This window comes from Spinacia oleracea, chromosome 3 (genome assembly GCF_020520425.1).
Source record: "Spinacia oleracea cultivar Varoflay chromosome 3, BTI_SOV_V1, whole genome shotgun sequence".
Lineage (NCBI taxonomy): Eukaryota > Viridiplantae > Streptophyta > Magnoliopsida > Caryophyllales > Amaranthaceae > Spinacia > Spinacia oleracea.
This window is the reverse complement of record NC_079489.1, coordinates 30291203-30313984: the sequence shown is the minus strand read 5'-3', so window position 1 is coordinate 30313984 and position 22782 is coordinate 30291203. Positions and strand designations below refer to the sequence as shown.

General features: G+C 37.0%; 2 protein-coding genes across 2 annotated transcripts; one reads left to right on the top strand and one right to left on the bottom strand.

Moving 5' to 3' along the window:
* The first annotated feature begins 13327 nt into the window (after window positions 1–13327).
* LOC110805980 (CASP-like protein Ni6) lies at window positions 13328–14842 on the top strand. The gene is made up of 3 exons (XM_022011615.2): window positions 13328–13651; window positions 13982–14108; window positions 14476–14842. The coding sequence occupies exons 1-3, from the start codon at window positions 13425–13427 to the stop codon at window positions 14701–14703; spliced, it is 582 nt and encodes a 193-aa protein (XP_021867307.1). The 5' UTR covers window positions 13328–13424; the 3' UTR covers window positions 14704–14842.
* Window positions 14843–15081: 239 nt separating this feature from the next.
* Window positions 15082–18616, bottom strand: LOC110805979 (uncharacterized). The gene is made up of 4 exons (XM_022011614.2): window positions 18439–18616; window positions 18173–18334; window positions 16501–16740; window positions 15082–15493 (listed from the first exon to the last, which is right to left on the bottom strand). Exons 1-4 carry the CDS (start codon window positions 18511–18513, stop codon window positions 15212–15214), a joined length of 759 nt encoding a protein of 252 aa, XP_021867306.1. The 5' UTR covers window positions 18514–18616; the 3' UTR covers window positions 15082–15211.
* Window positions 18617–22782: the final 4166 nt, after the last annotated feature.

The window sequence follows — 22782 nt, the reverse complement described above, 5'->3', positions numbered from 1 at the left end:
TACAAGTGCTTTGACACCGGATCGTGCGACGCGCTCTTGTCTATGGGATGGCAAGGGCGTAACTCGTAAGCCTTGTGCAAGGCTGGAGGGCTACGATCGGGCCGATGCTTTATTAAGGAAGGCACTATTGCACACCTAAGACAAGAGCAAGGGTCGAGAGTTGATCGGAGCGCTTATGTGCGAACAACATGCACAAACAAGACTGACAACGAGAACGTCCTATCTGTTTTGGGGAGAATTTGTCGAGTTTTGGAAAGCTTAAGAACGAGCGACAACACAATATGTGTAAAGTTAGGGTTACAAAACATGCAAGTAATTAAGCAAAAAAAAAACTTTTGATGAGAATACCCTTCATCGAGGTGTTTTTTGAATTAGTTTTAAACTTCTAGTTAATGTTGGATTGACAGATAACTACCACCTCCATTTCAAAATGATATTTACACTTTCGGTTTTGTCGGTTTCATAATGTTCTTTACACTTTGCTTTATTCTATTTTTGGACATTAAAATTTACTACCTTACCCTTTTTATCCCATAATATTTACAATTTTTCACTCAATTTCACTTACTTTATTCATTTTTTTACTTACACCCACCCACATTCTTACACATACTTTATCCATATTTTATTATATTCAACTAACTTTTTAATTTTTTCTTAATATTTGTGCAAATAGTAACTATAAAGATATTAATGAAATGGAGGTAGTATTAGAAAATTCTTAAAAAAACAATAGATCAGCAAAATACAAGTAAATGAATGCCGGATTCTAACGCTAGCCTATAATTTTTTGAGAGCTGTGGAGTTGTTATCTTTACGTTTACGTTCATTCTAGCTTTCTTCTATAAGTTTGTGTGGCCCTAGAGCTGTCAGAAACTGACCCGACCCGAAAACCCAACCTGAACCCACCGAACCCGTAACCGACCATGACCCGAAATTTTGGTAAAACAGGTAACCCGAAACCCCACCTGTACCCGGCCCGAAAAAGCCGATAACCGATTTTAACCCGATGTATGACCCGAACCGACACCCGACCGAAAGATAACCGATAATCGAATTGACCCGACTTAACAAAGATCTGAACCCGATACCCGACCCGACAATGACCTTAACCTGATTTTTACCACATGACCTTTTAGTGACTCGACCTGTAGACTAAATATTTTACGCTTGAATATTTTGAGATGAATAAATCAGATATCGACTCGATCTTAACCCGTGCCCGAGAGTGAATCCGGCCTGCATTTCAACCGATCCGAAAATTATCCGATCCGAACTTGACCCTGTTAGGTTATGATACATATGACAATTCATAAATCATGCGGAAAAACCATAAACCCAGGAAAACATATTATTTACACATAATCATTTAGCATAGATTAGATGCATACTCTTTGTTGCGTGCCTTCCCTAGCTGCGCCCGAACCGAACAAGAACAAGTCTTTAGGACTCCAAGTGTCGTCCCTCCGTAGATAGTCCACAGCACGTCCGGATCCGCCTTAAGATTGACCAACTAGAATCGCCCTTAAGGTACTATTATTTTCGGCACTTTATAGGCAAATGTGTGACTGAATTTTTCTCTCAAAAAATTCACTTTGAATACTTTGAAACTTGTGTTATAAATTGTGAGCCCTAGCCTCATATTTATAGCGGTATGGAAAGGGAATCGAAATCCTATTCAGATACAAATTAATCAAACCTAGAATCCTACAAGAACTCTAATTTAATTAATTTATCAAATAGAATTTAGGAATTTAATCATTAACCGAACTCTGCATGTTTTAGGAAACGTGCACGAACACAAACACTTGCACACACACGCACGGCAGCCACGATGGGCCCCATGCGTGCGCGCGAGCAGCAACCCACTCAGCGCCCGCGCGCGCTGCGCGTGCTGTGCGCGCTGTGCGCGCTGCGCGCTGCGCGCAGCCTGCTGGGCCTAGCCTTGCGCTGGGCCTGGCGTGGCTGTTTGTGCGGCGCGCTTGGCTTGCTGGGCGATGGCCTGGCTTCGTGCTGGGCCTCGTCCGGCAGGCCTCGTCCGATGCTTATTCGTACGATGCGCTTCCGATTAAATTTTCCGATTCCGGAATTCATTTCCGATACGAACAATATTTAATATTTCCGATTCCGGAATTAATTTCCGTTTCGAACAAATATTTAATATTTCCGTTTCCGGAATTATTTTCCGATTCCGGTAATATTTCCGATTCTGACAATATTTCCGTTTCCGGCAATATTTCCGATTCTGGCAATATTTCCATTTCCGATAATATTTTCCGACACGTACCATGTTTCCGTTTCCGGCAACATCTACGACTTGGATAATATTTATATTTCCGATACGATCCATATTTCCGTTTCCGGCAATATCATCGTTTCCGGAGTATTCATTCCTTGCCTGTGACGATCTTAGCTCCCACTGAAACCAAGATCCGTCGGTTCCGAATATTCATAGATGGAGTATTTAATGCTATTAAATACTTGATCCGTTTACGTACTATTTGTGTGACCCTACGGGTTCAGTCAAGAGTAAGCTGTGGATTAATATCATTAATTCCACTTGAACTAAAGCGGCCTCTAGCTAGGCATTCAGCTCACTTGATCTCACTGAATTATTAACTTGTTAATTAATACTGAACCGCATTTATTAGACTTAACATAGAATGCATACTTGGACCAAGGGCATTATTTCCTTCAGTCTCCCACTTGTCCTTAGGGACAAGTGTGCATTTCCTAATTCCTTTGTCGCTCGATGCTTGCTCTTGAACATAAGGTAAGAGTTGTCATCCTTATTATGTCCAGAGGTGTTCCTCGGTTTCAGAGTTCAACTGATCAAATAAACAGATAATCATAGCCTATGATTCATCCGAGCACGGCCATGCATTTCACAGTTTCTAGCTCTCCGAGTGGCCTTGTACAACTTTTAAGCATCTCATCCCGATTTATGGGAGGACAATCCCAATCTTGCGATCTTGAGATTAGACTTCGTTTGATAGGTGATTACCTGAGCGTTGCCTTTATAGCCTCCTTTTACGGTGCGACGGTTGGTCAACGTCAAAGCAACCAGTTCTCAAACAAGTAATCTCAAATCACTCAGGTATTGAGGATTTAGTGTCTAATAATTTAATGAAACAGACTTTCATCTCTTACAGTAAAGTTTCATAGGTCTCGTCCGATACTAGTCTTCCCAAAGTAAGTATCTATGCAAATGATTATGACATTGCCATGTCCACATAGTTCAAGAAACAGAACTACTAGTCATCTTGCATTCTAATCGTCTAACGTTTTCTATGCGTCCAATTTTATAGAAAACTCCGATTAGGGACCATTTTCAACCTTTGACATTCAAGTTCACTTGATAGACATTTCTTAGTCACAGGACTGGTCCTGACAGTCTATCTTGAATATATCGTCAAATTGAAGGGACTCATCATTTAATAAACCACAAATTAAATGGAAAAATGAATTCTTTTCATTTATTGTGAATGATTAACCAATAATGTTTTACAAAGATTTAAACTCTAAAACTTTAAAACATTAAACAGAGACATCAAAGCCATTCTCCAATATGCTTGATTCCCATAGCTGCAGTGTGCGAGTTGTGCTTCGCCTGCGGCAGAGGTTTAGTTAATGGATCTGATATGTTGTCATCAGTTCCAATTTTGCTTATCTCGACTTCTTTTCTTTCAACGAACTCTCGTAGAAGGTGAAATCTACGAAGTACATGCTTGACTCTCTGGTGGTGTCTAGGCTCTTTTGCCTGTGCAATAGCTCCGTTATTATCACAATACAGGGCTATTGGTCCTTTAATGGAGGGGACTACACCAAGTTCTCCTATGAACTTCCTTAGCCATATAGCTTCCTTTGCTGCTTCATGTGCAGCAATGTACTCCGCTTCAGTTGTAGAATCCGCAATGGTGCTTTGCTTAGCACTTTTCCAGCTTACTGCTCCTCCGTTGAGGCAGAAGACAAACCCAGACTGTGATCTGAAATCATCTTTGTCGGTTTGGAAACTTGCGTCCGTATAGCCTTTAACAATTAATTCATCATCTCCACCATAGACCAGGAAGTCATCTTTGTGCCTTTTCAGGTACTTCAGAATATTCTTGGCAGCAGTCCAATGCGCCTCTCCTGGGTCTGACTGGTATCTGCTCGTAGCACTGAGTGCGTACGCAACATCCGGGCGTGTACATATCATAGCATACATTATTGAACCAATCAATGATGCATATGGAATCCCATTCATTCGTCTACGCTCATCAAGTGTTTTTGGGCACTGAGTCTTGCTTAGAGTCATTCCATGAGACATGGGTAGGTAGCCTCGCTTGGAGTCCGCCATCTTGAACCTATCAAGCACCTTATTGATATAAGTGCTTTGACTAAGTCCAATCATCTTTTTAGATCTATCTCTGTAAATCTTGATGCCCAATATGTACTGTGCTTCTCCTAGATCCTTCATCGAAAAACATTTCCCAAGCCAAATCTTGACAGAGTTCAACATAGGAATGTCATTTCCGATAAGCAATATGTCGTCGACATATAATACTAGGAAAGCAATTTTGCTCCCACTGACCTTCTTGTATACACAAGATTCGTCCGCGTTCTTGATGAAACCAAAGTCACTGACTGCTTCATCAAAACGTATATTCCAGCTCCTGGATGCCTGCTTCAATCCGTAGATTGACTTCTTTAGCTTGCATACCTTTTTAGCATTCTTTGGATCCTCAAAACCTTCAGGCTGTGTCATAAACACAGTTTCTGTTAAAACGCCGTTTAAGAAAGCAGTTTTGACATCCATCTGCCATATTTCGTAATCGTAATATGCAGCGATTGCTAACATTATTCGAATAGACTTTAGCATTGCAACTGGTGAAAAGGTTTCATCGTAATCCACACCGTGGACTTGCCTGTAACCTTTTGCAACCAATCTAGCTTTGAAAACTTCAAGTTTCCCATCCTTGTCCTTTTTCAGTTTGAAAACCCATTTGCTTCCAATGGCTTGGTAGCCATCTGGCAAATCGACCAAATCCCATACTTGGTTTTCAGACATGGAGTCTAATTCAGATTGCATGGCTTCTTGCCATTGCTTGGAGCTAGGGCTCGTCATAGCTTGCTTGTAAGTCGCAGGTTCATCACTTTCAAGTAATAGAACGTCATAGCTCTCGTTCGTCAAAATACCTAAGTACCTTTCCGGTTGAGATCTATATCTTTGCGATCTACGCGGGGTAACATTTCTAGATTGACCATGATTCTCACCAGATTCTTCTAAAGATCTCTGAGTTTCATCCTGAATGTCATCTTGAGCATTCTCTAGAGTTTGTTGTTCGACTCGAATTTCTTCGAGGTCTACTTTTCTCCCACTTGTCATTTTGGAAATGTGATCCTTCTCCAAAAAGACACCATCTCGAGCAACAAACACTTTGTTCTCAGATGTATTGTAGAAGTAATACCCCTTTGTTTCCTTTGGATAGCCCACAAGGATACATTTGTCAGATTTTGGATGAAGTTTGTCTGAAATTAATCGTTTGACGTATACTTCACATCCCCAAATCTTAAGAAAAGACACATTTGGAGGCTTTCCAAACCATAATTCGTATGGAGTCTTTTCGACAGCTTTAGACGGAGCTATATTTATAGTGAGTGCAGCTGTATTTAGTGCATGTCCCCAAAATTCTAATGGAAGTTCGGCCTGACCCATCATTGACCTGACCATGTCTAGCAAGGTTCTGTTCCTCCGTTCTGACACACCGTTCCATTGTGGTGTTCCAGGAGGAGTCAATTCTGATAGAATTCCACATTCTTTCAGATGGTCATCAAATTCATAGCTCAGATATTCACCGCCTCTATCAGACCGCAGTGCCTTGATCTTCTTGCCTAATTGATTCTCTACTTCACTCTGAAATTCCTTGAATTTGTCAAAGGATTCAGACTTATGCTTCATTAGGTAGATATAACCATACCTACTGAAGTCATCAGTGAAAGTGATAAAGTAGCTGAAACCACCTCTAGCATTTGTACTCATTGGTCCACATACATCTGTATGGATTAAACCCAATAGTTCATTTGCTCTTTCTCCAACTTTAGAGAAAGGTTGCTTCGTCATTTTGCCAAGTAAACACGATTCGCATTTACCATAATCCTCTAAGTCAAATGGTTCTAGAATTCCTTCCCTTTGAAGTCTTTCTAAGCGTTTCAAGTTTATATGGCCTAATCGACAATGCCACAGATAGGTGAGATCTGAATCATCCTTTTTGGCCTTTTTGGTATTTATGTTATATACTTGTTTGTCGTGATCTAATAAATAAAGTCCATTGACTAATCTAGCAGATCCATAAAACATCTCTTTAAAATAAAACGAACAACTATTGTCTTTTATTATAAAGGAAAATCCCTTAGCATCTAAGCAAGAAACTGAAATGATGTTTTTAGTAAGACTTGGAACATGGAAACATTCTTCCAGTTCCAAAACTAGCCCGGAGGGCAACGACAAATAGTAAGTTCCTACAGCTAATGCAGCAATCCGTGCTCCATTTCCCACTCGTAGGTCGACTTCACCCTTGCTTAACTTTCTACTTCTTCTTAGTCCCTGTGGATTGGAACATAAGTGTGAGCCACAACCTGTATCTAATACCCAAGAAGTTGAATTAGCAAGTATACAGTCTATAACGAAAATACCTGAAGATGGAACGAGTGTTCCGTTCTTCTGATCTTCCTTTAGCTTTGGACATTCTCTTTTGTAATGGCCTATTCCATCACAATAAAGACAGCTTGATGTGGACTTGTCCTGCTTTGATTTAGCATTGCCCTTGGACTTTCCACCTTTCTTGAATGGTCTCTTTCTAGCCTTGAGTAAATCTTTGGCTTCACAGTCCAGTACTATTTCAGCCTTTCTGACAAGGTGAATAAATTCTGCAACTGTTTCTTCTCTTGGTTCACTTAGGTATAGTTGCTTGAAGCGACCAAACCCACTGTGTAGTGAATTGAGCAAGACAGAGACTGCCATCCTTTCGCTTATTGGTGTTCCTAGTAGACTTAGGCGATCAAAATATGAACACATAAGATCCACATGGAACCTCAGTGGGACGCCTACCCTTTGTTTAGTGCGAAGGAGCTGAACATGTGTTTCTTGGACCTCCATCCTATAACACCTGTTGGGAGAACTAACCTTTAGACCAGACATTGATTCAATCAACTCATGGACGTTCAGGTCCCTGTCCTCCGTACTTCCACGACAGATATCCCTCAGATTCTTGATGAGCGTAAAAGGTTCATAGGCTACAAACCTTCTAGCCCAATCATCAGGGATATTGTTCAGCATGAGACTCATAACCTTTTTGAGATCCGCATCCCAGGCGTAAAATCTCTCAGGGGTCATGTCTCTGGCATAGTAGCTTGGCATGGGATGTGACAGTACATACTCAAGTCCATTGAGTTTGACTATTTCAACTAGCTTAGCTTCCCATTCAAGAAAATTTGTCAGGTTCAGCTTGACCATAAGCTCAGAACCCATGACGATGTTTTGATTGTTGTTTGCCATATTAAAACTACAATTGAAAAGAATAAACAAATAAATAACCATTCACAGTTTCTCTTAATAAACTTTAAATTCTAGCATACATGCATAATTCAATGTTTATTAAGCATTTTATTCAAATTATGTGTTCCGGCAGGTGTGAATAAAATGATTCCAAGATCCTAAAATCATTGAAGAACTAAGCACAGTTTGTCGACTTAATCCTAGAACATCTTAGGTAAGCAAAAGCCTTTTGCTAATAGTCTAGAAACTATTCTTGGTTGATAGGCACGTCTAAGAACTTATTAGGTAAACCTATCGAATTTGCCACGACATAAAAGGACTCCTTACTTATATCGTTGAGTTTCACCAAAACTAACATGTACTCACAATTATTTGTGTACCTTGCCCCTTTAGGACCAATAAGTAACACCTCGCTGAGCGAAAACTATTACTAGATTGATGTAAAGGATATCCAAGCAAGTGTATATTTTGGCATGGCACCTTTTAACTCAATTTTTAAGTTTGGAACTTAAGGCTCTTACTATGTTGGTTAGATTTTAAGTGAACTAAAATCCTTAATCATGCAACATAATCAAGCTTTTGATCTCATGCATTTTAAGACATATTTAAAACAATAAATAACTTAAAACATGCATAAGATATTTGTGATCTAGTATGGCCCGACTTCATCTTGAAGCTTTGACTTCAAAGTCCGTCTTGAAAATCTCCGTGGGAGGCACCATTTTCTTCAAATAGGATAAGCTATAACTAATTACAACTATTTGATGGTTCGCAGACCATATTTGAATTGAAAAATAACTTTGGTACTTTAGACCAATTACATTCAAATTAATGGTACGCAGACCATATTTTCTATCCTATTTGGGCCATACTAGTCACTTCATAACCTGCAAAACAGTACATATACAATATATACCATTCACCCATTCATTATCATGAATGGCCCACATAGCTGGTTAGTAAAACACATTATGCATCACGTAAACATTTGCAGCAATTAATCAAGGGCACCAATAATCTACCAATTATTCAGTCCTTATTAATTCTAATCAAGTTGTTTTAACCTTAAGGATTTGTAGACCTAATCAAGAGTTTATGACTAAAAAGCGCTCCCACTTAAACCAATAAATTCATATGCTTTACCAATTTTAAACATAAAAATGTATTTCTAGTCTAACCGGAAACATACAAATTTAATTAAAATTTAAAGCTCATATAAATTTATAATTGAATCCAAAAAGTTTAATTTAATTTCAGTCGCATTTAAATTAATTCATGATTTTAATTTTAGTAAAATAATTAGAATAAATAACATTTATTATAATTATAATATTCAAAATTAAAATCCAAGAAAATAATTTAAATTATTAATTTTAAAATTAATTAAAATTACGTGAACTGAAATTTTCAAATTAAACATTCAGAACGATCTAATCGTAACGCAAACACCCTACGCGTTGCATGCCCATGGGCCGCACGCACACAGCCATTGCTGGCCATGTGCGCGCAGCCCATGCGCTCGTCGCATAGCTGCTGCATCCCTATCGCAAGCCTCCGCACGCATTGGTGCTCGCTGCGCGCGCCAGCGCTCATCGCACGCGGGCTATCGCTCGCAGTGCGCGCGCTACATCGCTCGCTGGGCGCGCGACATCGCTCGCTGGGCGCGCGACATCGCTCGCTGGGCGCGCGACATCGCTCGCTGGGCGCGCGACATCGCTCGCTGGGCGGGCGACATCGCTCGCTGGGCGGGCGACATCGCTCGCTGTGCGCGCGAGCAATGCTAGGCGCAGCGCTCGTGGCACGCGAGCTTGCGCTCGCTGCGCGCGAGGCTGCGCGCTCTTGTGCGAGGCAGCGCGCGTTGTGGCGCAGCTCGCTTGCTGCCCACACGCGACTGCCTTGGCTCGCCCTACGCCCATGCCCATTCGTCCATTGGTCGTGGCACACGACACAAGGCAGGGCTGCTGCCTTGTGCTCGTGCACTACGCCCTTGCTCATTGCATTCGTGCCGCACGGGCGACGAGCTCCCTTGCTCGTCGTCGCATGCCCGCATTATACAACACCCCTTAAGGGTAACACGAAGCGTCCATTGCTTCGTGCGTGCAAGTTATATGAACGAATCGCATAAAAATTTAAAATTTATATTTAAAATTAATGACAAATTAATAAATAATATTAATTTCATAATTTTAGGGCGAAAAAATCGAAAATTTATTATCCAATTGATTTCCGATTGTTATGGATTCAAGTCTAGGTCATAAAAATTTAAAATTTATCGTAAATTTACAATTTTTATGGTGGTTTTTAATCATAGGTTTCTAATTAAATTACAATTAATTATGAAAATCAAATTAATTCTAAATTATTCTAATTTTCAACAAATTAATCATAATTAATAATTAGATTGCATAATTAACAAGACTAGGCATTCAAACTTGTTAAACATATGCAGTAGGTCAATCAAAAATTCAAGATTTATCAACAAGAATCGCAAATATTTAATTTAACATCTTAAATTTACGAAATTTTGCATTCGAAAAACTAAAACCTTCGAAAAGTCATAGTTAGGCTTCGAATTTGAGAATTCTGGGTTCGGCAGAAAAATACTATTTTTGTCAAAATTTTAGAATGCCTTTTACATGCGGAATTGACACAAAAATCACTCAATTCGGATGAGTAACGAAGAAACTGCCGAAAAACTGCGTACGTATAATTAAATAAACGCAATTTGCAATTAATTAACAATTACGAAAATTAATCACCCCTTTTAATTCTTGCAAATTTGTAATATTTAACCATGTTCATGCAATTTAGATTATGAAAATAATAAGGGGCTCGTGATACCACTGTTAGGTTATGATACATATGACAATTCATAAATCATGCGGAAAAACCATAAACCCAGGAAAACATATTATTTACACATAATCATTTAGCATAGATTAGATGCATACTCTTTGTTGCGTGCCTTCCCTAGCTGCGCCCGAACCGAACAAGAACAAGTCTTTAGGACTCCAAGTGTCGTCCCTCCGTAGATAGTCCACAGCACGTCCGGATCCGCCTTAAGATTGACCAACTAGAATCGCCCTTAAGGTACTATTATTTTCGGCACTTTATAGGCAAATGTGTGACTGAATTTTTCTCTCAAAAAATTCACTTTGAATACTTTGAAACTTGTGTTATAAATTGTGAGCCCTAGCCTCATATTTATAGCGGTATGGAAAGGGAATCGAAATCCTATTCAGATACAAATTAATCAAACCTAGAATCCTACAAGAACTCTAATTTAATTAATTTATCAAATAGAATTTAGGAATTTAATCATTAACCGAACTCTGCATGTTTTAGGAAACGTGCACGAACACAAACACTTGCACACACACGCACGGCAGCCACGATGGGCCCCATGCGTGCGCGCGAGCAGCAACCCACTCAGCGCCCGCGCGCGCTGCGCGTGCTGTGCGCGCTGTGCGCGCTGCGCGCTGCGCGCAGCCTGCTGGGCCTGGCCTTGCGCTGGGCCTGGCGTGGCTGTTTGTGCGGCGCGCTTGGCTTGCTGGGCGATGGCCTGGCTTCGTGATGGGCCTCGTCCGGCAGGCCTCGTCCGATGCTTATTCGTACGATGCGCTTCCGATTAAATTTTCCGATTCCGGAATTCATTTCCGATACGAACAATATTTAATATTTCCGATTCCGGAATTAATTTCCGTTTCGAACAAATATTTAATATTTCCGTTTCCGGAATTATTTTCCGATTCCGGTAATATTTCCGATTCTGACAATATTTCCGTTTCCGGCAATATTTCCGATTCTGGCAATATTTCCATTTCCGATAATATTTTCCGACACGTACCATGTTTCCGTTTCCGGCAACATCTACGACTTGGATAATATTTATATTTCCGATACGATCCATATTTCCGTTTCCGGCAATATCATCGTTTCCGGAGTATTCATTCCTTGCCTGTGACGATCTTAGCTCCCACTGAAACCAAGATCCGTCGGTTCCGAATATTCATAGATGGAGTATTTAATGCTATTAAATACTTGATCCGGTTACGTACTATTTGTGTGACCCTACGGGTTCAGTCAAGAGTAAGCTGTGGATTAATATCATTAATTCCACTTGAACTAAAGCGGCCTCTAGCTAGGCATTCAGCTCACTTGATCTCACTGAATTATTAACTTGTTAATTAATACTGAACCGCATTTATTAGACTTAACATAGAATGCATACTTGGACCAAGGGCATTATTTCCTTTAGACCCAAAACCCATGATTAACTGCTACAAACCCGATTTAAACCCGACTATATAAGACTCAACCCGAAATTGAACCCAACCCGAATATGACTCGACCCGAACCCGACGTGTACCCGAAATGGAAAAAGAATCTGACATGACTCGACCGAAAACCAACCCGACCGAACCCGAGCTGCACCCGAGTGATAAAGTGACCCGACATAAACCGACCTGATCATAACCCGAGACCCGAGATGACCCGACCCGAACCTGACCGATAACCTTTTTTTGACAGCTCTATGTGGCCCCCGCCCCCGGGGTATTCGAGATTTCGAGGTGTAACACTTGGTATATATATTTGGGCATTTCGGAAATAAACATAAAAAGAAGCATGTTAATAAAATGGAGTTCACATTTATATTGCTAGCTAGCGGCCTCACCGGGTTTCCGATGAGCATAGTTTTTGAACATCTAAGGGCCAATATTGTACGGGAGTATATGTAAAAGCAAAGTTGTTGATCAGCAAAGGGCGAATATTGTACAGAGTATATGCAAAAGCAAAGTTGTTGATCATCTAAGGGAAATTATTGTACGGAGTATATGCAAAAGCAAAGTTGAGATTGATTTTTTTTTTTTTTTTAATTACTTACTAGGTTTGGGTTGACCTGTATGGGGTTTTGGTCTGTAGGATACTTCTCTTATCTTAAAGGATTTTTTGTATTTTACCATCTTAAAAAGTTTCAACTTTTGAAATGACCACTGTATAAGTTTTTTTTTTAACTACCACCTTTAATCTACCAATTTTTCTGAAATCACCACCCGATAATATTTTCCGTCAAATTTGCCGTTAAGGGGGGCCACTTTAACGACTATTTCACATTTCCCTCCTTTCTTCCTCAAATCTTTCTCATTTCTTCCACGGGCTCAATTGTCATACCTTCCTCAATTCTTTTTTCCAAGTTTCACAATTTAATCATTTAATCTTCAATTTTCCAAGTGATTTTATTTAGGCAACAAAATTTGGCTGTATCCCCTATTTTTCATTATAGTTAGAGAAGTAAAGCAGGTACTTCCTCAAAATCTGAAATTAGGTTTCTTCGTTGTAAAAATCCTACCATAAAAATATATAAGAAGTATATATTATCTACCCAATTGTCATTGATATGTATAAAATACAACTACGTACATATCCGATATTATTTGATTAGGAAATTCTGTAATAATTCTAGAATAAGTTAGATCAACATATATATATATATATATATATATGTTCTAGTTGGTAGCTAAGACATTTCTAGTCAAAAGGTGCAGAATTGTACGCAACATATGATTCATACGATATACTTCGTAGTTGAATATTTATAAACAATAATAATAATAAATTGAAACCAACCTTTGAATTCCATTTCCTTAACGTGTGAACAATTGTTACGAAATAAAATAAATGAAATCCACCTAAGTTAGAAATACAATTCCACACACCCATCAATTTGTCACTCTTATCCATCCGTTCATCAGGCCATCATCCTTTATATATATATATATATATTGATATTGATACTACAACAGCCTTAAGTTATAGCTCACCAAATAATTAGCTAGCGTTAACCCACTAAAATTCAGAGCTTAATTAATTAATTAATTAATTAATAATGTCATCGATGGAGAGTGAGAAGGGAACAGTAGTAGCACCCCCTGCAGCTGAGAATGGTAATAATAAAAAATGTGGTGGAGTTGATGTGATACTTAGAGTTTTATTGTTGGCAGCATCTATTGCAGCGGTTGTGGTTATGGTTACAAGCAACCAGACTGAAACTGTTCCTACTCCTCGTGGTCCGATGCGTGCACCGGCTAAATTTCACCATTCCCCTGCCTTTATGTAAGTAAGCCAACCCTTTCAACTTCAAATTACTTACTTTGTTTTATGCAAAATATGCCATGCATGGTATTAATTGGTACGTACGTATATATATAATTACTCATCTTTTAGTATAGTATCTACATCGATCACATGCATATATATAGTACCAAGTACTATATGAAAATCTACCAATTATGCATAATGAATAAAGTCTTAACAAAAACATATTTTATAGCCTCCGTTCTATTGGACTTATTTTGACTCATCTTATATTATCTGAACTTATTTTATATGGAAAAAACTAATTTTGTCTAAAATAAACTTATATGACTTGATCCCTTTTTACAGATACTTTGTGGTAGCACTATCGATTACTGGTGTGTACAGTATCATCACATCAATTGCATCGTTGTCCTCGATGAGGAAGTCTAAAGTCCCAGCCAAATTGTTCTGGATTTTACTTCTACACGATGTGGTAAGCTAGCTAGCTTTTTACAAGTACGATAAGATAGATCATATACTCCCTCCGTCCCGGAATACTCGCAACGGTTTGACTTTTTGCACTATTCACATAATTCACTTTGTTCCTTTTTTATTTATAGTATATGAAAATATAATATATTGTTGGCTTCATCTTAATATAAATTTTCAAAATATTAATATTTGATAAGTTTTTATAATATATAATTGAAGATATTGATGGTCAAAGTTGTGCATTGGCAAGCGTGTGTAATCAAACCGTTGCGAGTATTCCGGGACGGAGGGAGTACTACTTAGTACTGTATAATGGTTTATTGTTTAGATTTAAAAACAAAATAATAAAATTGGTGATGGAATTGCAGCTAATACTGGGCATAGTAGCTTCAGCAACAGGCGCAGCTGGTGGGGTTGGATACATTGGTCTAAAAGGGAATACACATGTTCGATGGATGAAAATTTGTAATCTTTACGGCAAATTTTGCCGACACATTGGAGCTTCCATTCTTGTTTCGTTGTTCGCTGCCGTCGTGCTCGTACTCCTCGTCGTTCTTGATGGCTATTCTCTTTACCGACGTATTCCTGCATCCTAACTCCACCCACCCCATCCATGCATTAATATATTATTAGTGTTTCATTTAAGTTATCAGGTGTAATTATATTCTGTACTAGTCTTTCATTTATTTCTTTGTATATTACTAGTGTCATCATATATAGTGTCATTCTTGTTAATTGGTGTTCCAATTTGCGGCCTTGTGTTCATTATTGAAGGTACCTTTTGATCTCCGCTTCATAATCTTCTTATACCTCATTGCCAAATCAACAACATCATCAAAGTAACATACTTTTAATATATATACAAATTTGTTAGCTACGTCCAGCTCTGATTAGGAAAGTAAAACTAGACGACCATCATTTTGGATGAATAGGTACCATCCAGGTTGAAAGGTAGAACGTAGTTTTTTATAAAAAAAAAAAAAAAAAATATGTCCTGTACAATAGTTTTCTGTACATATATACAACTCATACAAGCATCCATGTTGCTAAACTGTATATATTATGTACATAAAAGCCATAAACCATGAACAAGCAAAGCTAAGGTTAACGTTGAGGTAAAAGGGAGGTGTGGCATGTCCAAGGGACAGATAATGGGGATGCAACAGAAATCTGGACGCGTATGACCTCATAGACAGCACCTCTGGAAAGAACCCCAAGAACATCCTCTTGTTTTTTTGTAGCAAGATCAGCCAACGAGACTACACGATAATGAGACTCATCTCTTAAACGAAACCCGTTACTCCATCGCCCCACTTTCCACCATTTTATTGATACTTGTCTCTCAGATATGTCTGAGCCTTGCAGGGCATCCATAACATGTTGTAGCTGCATAACAAAAAATACAATTCCATATACAACCCAAAGTTTAAATACTATTCCTTAGTAATACTTTCTATTTCTAAATCCTTTTTCTGAGATGCACTATCTAATCTAATTGCTGATTCAAAAATCTTCTGCAACTTTATTAGAGTGACAGACAGAAATGCTGAGCATAGATTCGATATGATTTCAGAACTTCATCATAGTGAAAAACAAAAAGTTTCTTAAAAGGTTGATTGTCAGCAAGTCCTCAAGCTTAAAATATTCAAACGAATGCTTCACTGGCACCTCAGATGCTAGCCAACTTTCTCAAGCTTCTGAGCATCAAGAAGGGGTCATAGAACATGAGCCAACAAATATACACCCTCTAGTCCCATATGATTTTTGATGCCAGGTGTGCCTAATTAAATGACCTAATCAAAACCAACCATACGACACAGGCAACGCTAATCCAGTTAGGAACTGACCTAATGATTGAAATCTTAAAATTCTCACTCAAGTTACTAGACAGATCACTTCCAACCTTCATCTGGGAAACCAGCTCTTTGGTGGGACCAAGGGATTACCTAACCATTCCAAAACTTTACTCAACTCTGACAAGCCAGTGGTTTCAGGTTTAGGGATTTGAACTCAAATCCCTTACAATTTCTTGATTCCAAAAGAAACAAACTTTAAAGATACATCAAGAGACTTGGGTTATTGGGTATGGCATAAAAATAATATAAGGGCCTATAATGACAGAGACAGTATTGCAGCAGGGAAGATCAGATAAAGAGATGATTGAAAATCCCTGCCATAGTAGGCCAGGGAAGATCAAGTAATTTGGGAGAAACAATAAAGGCAAATGCGCAAAATAATACGACACAACAGCAGTACTTTTTCTTTTTATCACAACAAAAGACATTGATTTCCAAAGTTGAATTGCACCTTAATTTTCCCAAGCTAATATCAGTGCACATAAATCTTATATTTTTTTAAAATGAGTAGTATGAAGAGCATAATACATATCTTACCGGCACTCCAAGCCAGTTGACACAATAGTGCAGTCCTACCAAGTTCAGAAACACATTCAGCTCTTGCTTGAACAGAAACATCTGCACATCCATAAAATCAACCTGCATTGAACACAGCTCTTTCATTGCTTTCAAATAACCCTGAACCTCCACTGAAACAGAGAAGGACCATTGCTCCACAAATTTCACTACTCTGCTTCCCACCTCATTGTGTCTTTTCACGTAAAAGCCCTTCAAATCCTATTAGGATTATTAATAAACAAAATTAACAATTTAATTGATAGTGTTGCAACTAAATATCTCAAATATGGCAGGCTTCTGCATCCTAAATTCACCATAGTAAGGCGAAATATTCCAAAGGTGTATTGAAAAACTGTCTCGACAGCGTGTTTGACAGCAGGACAATCAAAGGAACAGAAAAGAATACTGAACTACTTCGATGTTTTAAGTAAAAGGTAACCTAAAACCAGTTAAATATCATGGGATTGTAGAATAATCAATAATGTAGCGAAAAATAGAAGAAAAACAAGAACATGTAAAATGCACCTAGATCAGGGCCGGCTAAAGGGAGGTCCAGGCGGACCTCCAGCACCGGGCCACAAAATTTTGGGGCCCCAAAAAGAAATTATGTTGGTTAAACCCCCAAGAAAAAATATTATATATTTAACAGCTCCTTTATTATGCATTAAGTAATCTTTGTCCCAGTTGGTAAAGAAATAATAGTGTCGTAGCCAAGACCAAGGTTCAATTCCTCTCATGCCCCCTTTTTTTATTTGCTTTTTTCATGTCCATCAATTTTCTCAAACCATCACACATAAAACGTTATACCATATTATTAATTTGACTTTATATTTTGTATAAAAAAAACAATATTAATATAATAATTAACAATATTAATATAATAATTATGTGTTTTATATTAAATAATTACTCGTAAAAATTTATTGAAGCCCAATATCTGTATTTTAGCACAGGGCCTCCAAATTGCGAGAGACGGCCCTGACCTAGATGACTCGAAGCCAATGTGTATAGTTATTCTTAAGCTTGTCTACACTAATCAATGATGCCAACAATTGTTGATGTAAAAGGGTGGCAAGTAGCAAATTGAGGAACAAGTTCCCAGTCAGAAGAACTTGCTATAAACCTGGTCTTGTAGTGTATATCACCAGAGGACCTAAGGAATATCCTCAATAATAAGCTGTGCATGACAAGTGTTGTCTAATTCCCTAATCACTCTACGAACTACGAACCAAAAAAGCGAATTATAACATGAAAATGGTATATCTTTTGTTTAATTCAGGATCAATTAGTTTGTTAACTCAAGAAGATTTGCCGGCTGCTAGACTGCTAGGTACCAAATTTTATTCAGAATCCCATCATATCCCTTCACCTCTATTTCTATATCTTCTAACATCATAGCAAAAATCAATGTACATAATTTGCAAATATTTTATATTGAAGCAATACCATTATACTTGGTCCCTCCGCCCAAATTGGTTGTCAGACCCAAACCCTCTATAATCAAATCAAGGGCACAACATGATCTTATCATCTTATCAAATACAGTACCCTTTATTGGTTTATCATGTATCAGGAAAGATGACAACTTATCAAAAAAACGAGATTAAAATTTCCGAAAAAATAATTAAAAAAGAAAGATAAATAAAATTACCCTAAAGTGGGGTTGAGAAATTGAGTCATCAGAATTGAAGGGGTGGTCAGACAAACGAAGAGACGGCCATCTCTGTTTAATCATGGAAATCCATAGTTGATCCGTTCCACAAAGTTCCCTCCAAAACTTCGAGCAACTTCCAAGCGCACAAACATCTCTTACCTGTAAATATTTCCAATAATAATCATACGAAGTATTATATAATTACAAATTTTACCCAAAAAATAACTGTAAAATCATCAAAATTACGATTATTCATAATTTACCGGTAACAAAGCAGCGACTCGGAAGGCGATGTCGGAAGGAGGATCAAAGATAAGGGCGCAAGACAACTGCTTCATCTTCTTCTTTTGGGTTCTGGATTTGTCATAGTAATGGTCGACTTTCCATGATGAGATGATATTGCAAAAATTAAGAGATTTTTAAAATGCCACGGAGGTTGCGTGTCCAAACTTCAACTTCTGTTACGATTTTTTTTTTCTTTTTTTTTTTGTTGACGGGCAAAACCGGTATTAGTAATAATTATTCATATGACATTTACCAATAAAATAGATGTATGTGACCGGCCACATCATTAATTTGATGGTGTGATATGCACTTATAAATAAGCTCAATGTGTTTAAATCCCAGAAAATAAAGTAACATCAGCACCCTTTAATAAATAAATAAATAAATAAATAAAAAGTAACATCAGCAAAGAATATAAAGTAACATCAGTTATAAAATAAACCTCTAACATGAAATTGAATAAATGCAATAACTAAAAGGTAACACCAACATAAAAAGTCAAGTAACACCAGTCTATATAAGGAAGCTCGAACATGAAATTCAAGAAATTGTAGTTAAACAAGAAAATAACAACGAATACAACGTATAAGTAACATTATCATATAAAGTCAAGTAACACCGGTCCATATACAATGAACCTCTAACATTAAACTGCAATAAAACAAGAAAAGTAACAACGAATACAATGTATAAGTAACACCAGCATAGAAAATCAAGTAATACTAGTCTATACAAGGAACCTCTAACATGAAATTCAAGAAACTGCAGAAAAACAAAAAAAAGTAACAGCGAATATAATGTATAAGTAACATCTAAGTCAAGTAACACACCTGTCAATAACTTTCTCCATATTAGCTACGCGCGTCACACCATCAAGTTGATGGTGTGGTTGGTCACACATGAGACGCGCTGCATATTTAGAGAAGCATATAATTTACAACAATTACTTCCTCCGTTCTTATTTACATGACACAATTGAGTTTATGACACTATTCACACAAGCCCCTTTGACTTCACCTTGTCATTTATATTTAAGAAAATACATAGTCATGGATGTGGGATCTTATTAGATTTATCTCAATAAATATTTTTTAAATATCAACTTTTTATAATTATTTCTTATCCATAGTTAGAGATATCAACGTTTAAAATCATCCATTGGAAAACGTGCCTAAATAATTGTGTCATTTAAAAAAGAACAGAGGAAGTATTATTCTGTATTCTAAAATTCAGTCTGTACTCCACCGCTTTCTAACTTTTGTTACTTACTTAATTACTCCCATGTATTGGTTCTAACTGGGAGATCCCAAAAAATAACCGCAATTTGTAAATATTGCAATTAATCGTAATTTTTTTGATAAAATTTAATTAGAAAGAAAAGCAAAGAAAAAAAAACGTTAATTAAACTGAATTGAATAAATGTAGTTTATCTCCCTCCGTATCTAAAAGATTTGCTCAAATGCTTTTGTTATTTTATTAAGAAATGGTTACACCTAAAAGCAAATGGAGAGTTTGATTTATCTTTTAGTTAGATTAAATAATAATGTGTGACGAGATATATGTGTGGACCACAAACTCAATAAGGTATGGGCAAACAAATAGGGAAATCCATTTATAATATATGGGCAATCTTTTAGGCAGATGCGGACCCTGTATTTCAGAAATTGGGGTCCAAATTATTATTATTTTTTAATTTAATTTTGCTTATGCAATCCTTCTATTTTACCTTTTTTTATTAAGAGAAAATAGCAATAAAAATCAATAATATTAGTCCAAATTACAACCGTAGTCTACAGCGATTCGTTTAAAAGAAAAAATATTACGAGTGTACAAATACAACAAGTTTTTTTATGGTAAAAGAAATTTGATTCATTACTATTACACTTGACAAGTAGCAAAAACAATGACAAAACTACACTAAGGAATACTTTTTAAAAAAAATGCATAATTTTTAATGTTTATGGGCCATTGTGTTATTATATGATTAAACCCCTAAAAAACGTAATAAAATAGAACAATTATCAAATATAAAGCATAATACTAACATCTTTGCAAATACAAAAACAAAAAAATACAAGGAAGAAATCATGAAGATATCAAAATATAAAGACAAGAATATTTTAGAGTATAAGAACCATGAAGACTGAATGGTCACTGGTGAAGAAAAAAATGAAGTAATCCAGCTTCTGCCAGGAATCAAACTCAAGACCTTTTCGCTGCAAGGCTTATGTTTGGGCAAATCCGTTAACCATTGAGCTACAGAAATTCCTTGTTGCTTTAAACAGACATAAATTAATAATATAAAATTGTGCAGTTTTTTTTTTCCAGAAAAATGGGGATCCCTTTGGTCCCCTCAAGGACCATGTAGGTCCGCCCCTGCTTTTAGGGACGGAAGGGGTATTACTTTTTCCAGATCAAATGAGAAAATATAAGTTCATATCAAATCAGATCAAAAAAAATAAGTTCAGTTTAAATCAAATGAAATTAGATGATAATAATAATAATAATAATAATAATAATAATAATAATAATAATAATAATAATAATAATAATAATAATAATAATAATAATAAGGAATCCGGAAGCGGCTAATAACCATTTAGGCCCGCCCTTTCTTTTAGGGCCGGGTTGTGACTGATGCGGCTATTCAGAAGCGGGTCAAGTACGAAGCACGTTGCAGGACCATTGGTTATGGCTTTCTTCCGTTCTCTTTCTCTTCTTTGGGGGAGTTGGATAAGGATGATGTTGCGTTGCTGAAGCGGATTCAGAAGTTTTCTAGGACACAAGACATTGGGGCTCGTGCTGCTGCTCATATTTTCACCATGATAGGCTTTGCTATAGCCAGAGGAGTGAGGGCACAAATTGTATATCGCCTTCCCACTAACTATTTGTAAAATATTTGACTTTGTTAGCATTTGATTTATTATTATTATTATTATTATGTAATGCCCAGACCTCTAAATCACTTATTAAAGTATAATTAGCAGCGAAATTAACCTAATTTGGTCGGGACATTACCTGCCGTAATTTCCTCTTGGAAATCACAAGGCAATCATCAATCATAAGCTATAAAAACCTCCAATTTAATATAATAATCCTTTATATTCCCAAAATACAAGTACATAAATTACTAAAAGTCTTTAATTAAACTATTAAAACATTAAACATGAACTAGGTGAATATATATAAAGTGAAGTTCCTCGCCACTACTCGTGTCCATTGTTCCCCGCAGTACCTAAAACGGAAAACAAAACGGTGAGCCGAATACTCAGTAACGAACTATTCTAGCAGCGTAAATTCATTTCAATTCATTTTATTTAATAACACAGGGAGAATAGAATAAGTAAAACATTTAATAAAACATCATATTCAATTCATTCATAAACTTTGCAATTTAACATGCTAGTTGTCGGCAAGTACGAACCGTGAAGGAATTCTCCACTGGGACTGGGCCCATAAGAGCCTGGGCTCATCGTAACATGGGGCCTGGGCCCTGAGCCTGGGCTCATAAACCATGGGAGCTTGGGCTCGTAATCCATGGGTGGACAGGTGTCCGTGGTGCATGCATGACCGATAGATAGGAAGATGGTAGTTTATATACCGCCAGACAAACCAGGTCTTTCACTTTCATTTTATCATGTTTTATGTATTTTTACTAAGCCTTGGCTTGTATTTCAGTTCGAAATAACATAACTCATTTAGCTCATAAAACATCATTTTGATCCTGGGATCAATAAACATATTATTTCTTTCAAAGCATTGCATAAACATAATTTTATGAGAAAACTCAATCAAATCATATTATAATAAACAATTCAAACAAATCATATTTCATCCCACAATCCATAAAACACATCAAAACATTTAATTCATAAATTCAATCATAACGTCATAATTTCATAAATCATATTTATAAAGGGATTGCGGGTACTAGCAATAGCCGTTACCTCACTTCCACGACTTTGCTAAGGATTTTCGTTGGTTCGTCGCAACCAGCCCCCTTCAACATCTCTCATAATGTGTTCTACGCTGGCCCTTGGTTGTTGGGGGGTGACTTTAATGATACTGTTCGTCCTGAGCTCCGAGTCCAATTTCTTTTAAAAATATTAAATAATTGAATTAGTACCAAAATGATAAATAATTTAACTTAATAATTTCGAAATTTTATAATTAACCAAATTTTCTAATAATAATGTTAAAAAAATATATAATTTCATAGTTTTAATGAAAATATAATTAAACGCCAATTTTAGTGAAGAATATAATTAATTGAAATTTCAATCGAAATATTTATATATATATATATATATATATATATATAT

Coding starts and splice junctions, on each gene's coding strand:
- LOC110805979 (XM_022011614.2), bottom strand. CDS start 18,513: ATGAAGCAGTTGTCTTGCGCCCTTATCTTTGATCCTCCTTCCGACATC. Junction 18,335..18,438: donor GAGTCGCTGCTTTGTTACCG/GTAAATTATGAA, acceptor AAATATTTACAG/GTAAGAGATGTTTGTGCGCT. Junction 15,494..16,500: donor TCAACTGGCTTGGAGTGCCG/GTAAGATATGTA, acceptor TTTGTTATGCAG/CTACAACATGTTATGGATGC.
- LOC110805980 (XM_022011615.2), top strand. CDS start 13,425: ATGTCATCGATGGAGAGTGAGAAGGGAACAGTAGTAGCACCCCCTGCA. Junction 13,652..13,981: donor CACCATTCCCCTGCCTTTAT/GTAAGTAAGCCA, acceptor CCCTTTTTACAG/ATACTTTGTGGTAGCACTAT. Junction 14,109..14,475: donor TTTTACTTCTACACGATGTG/GTAAGCTAGCTA, acceptor ATGGAATTGCAG/CTAATACTGGGCATAGTAGC.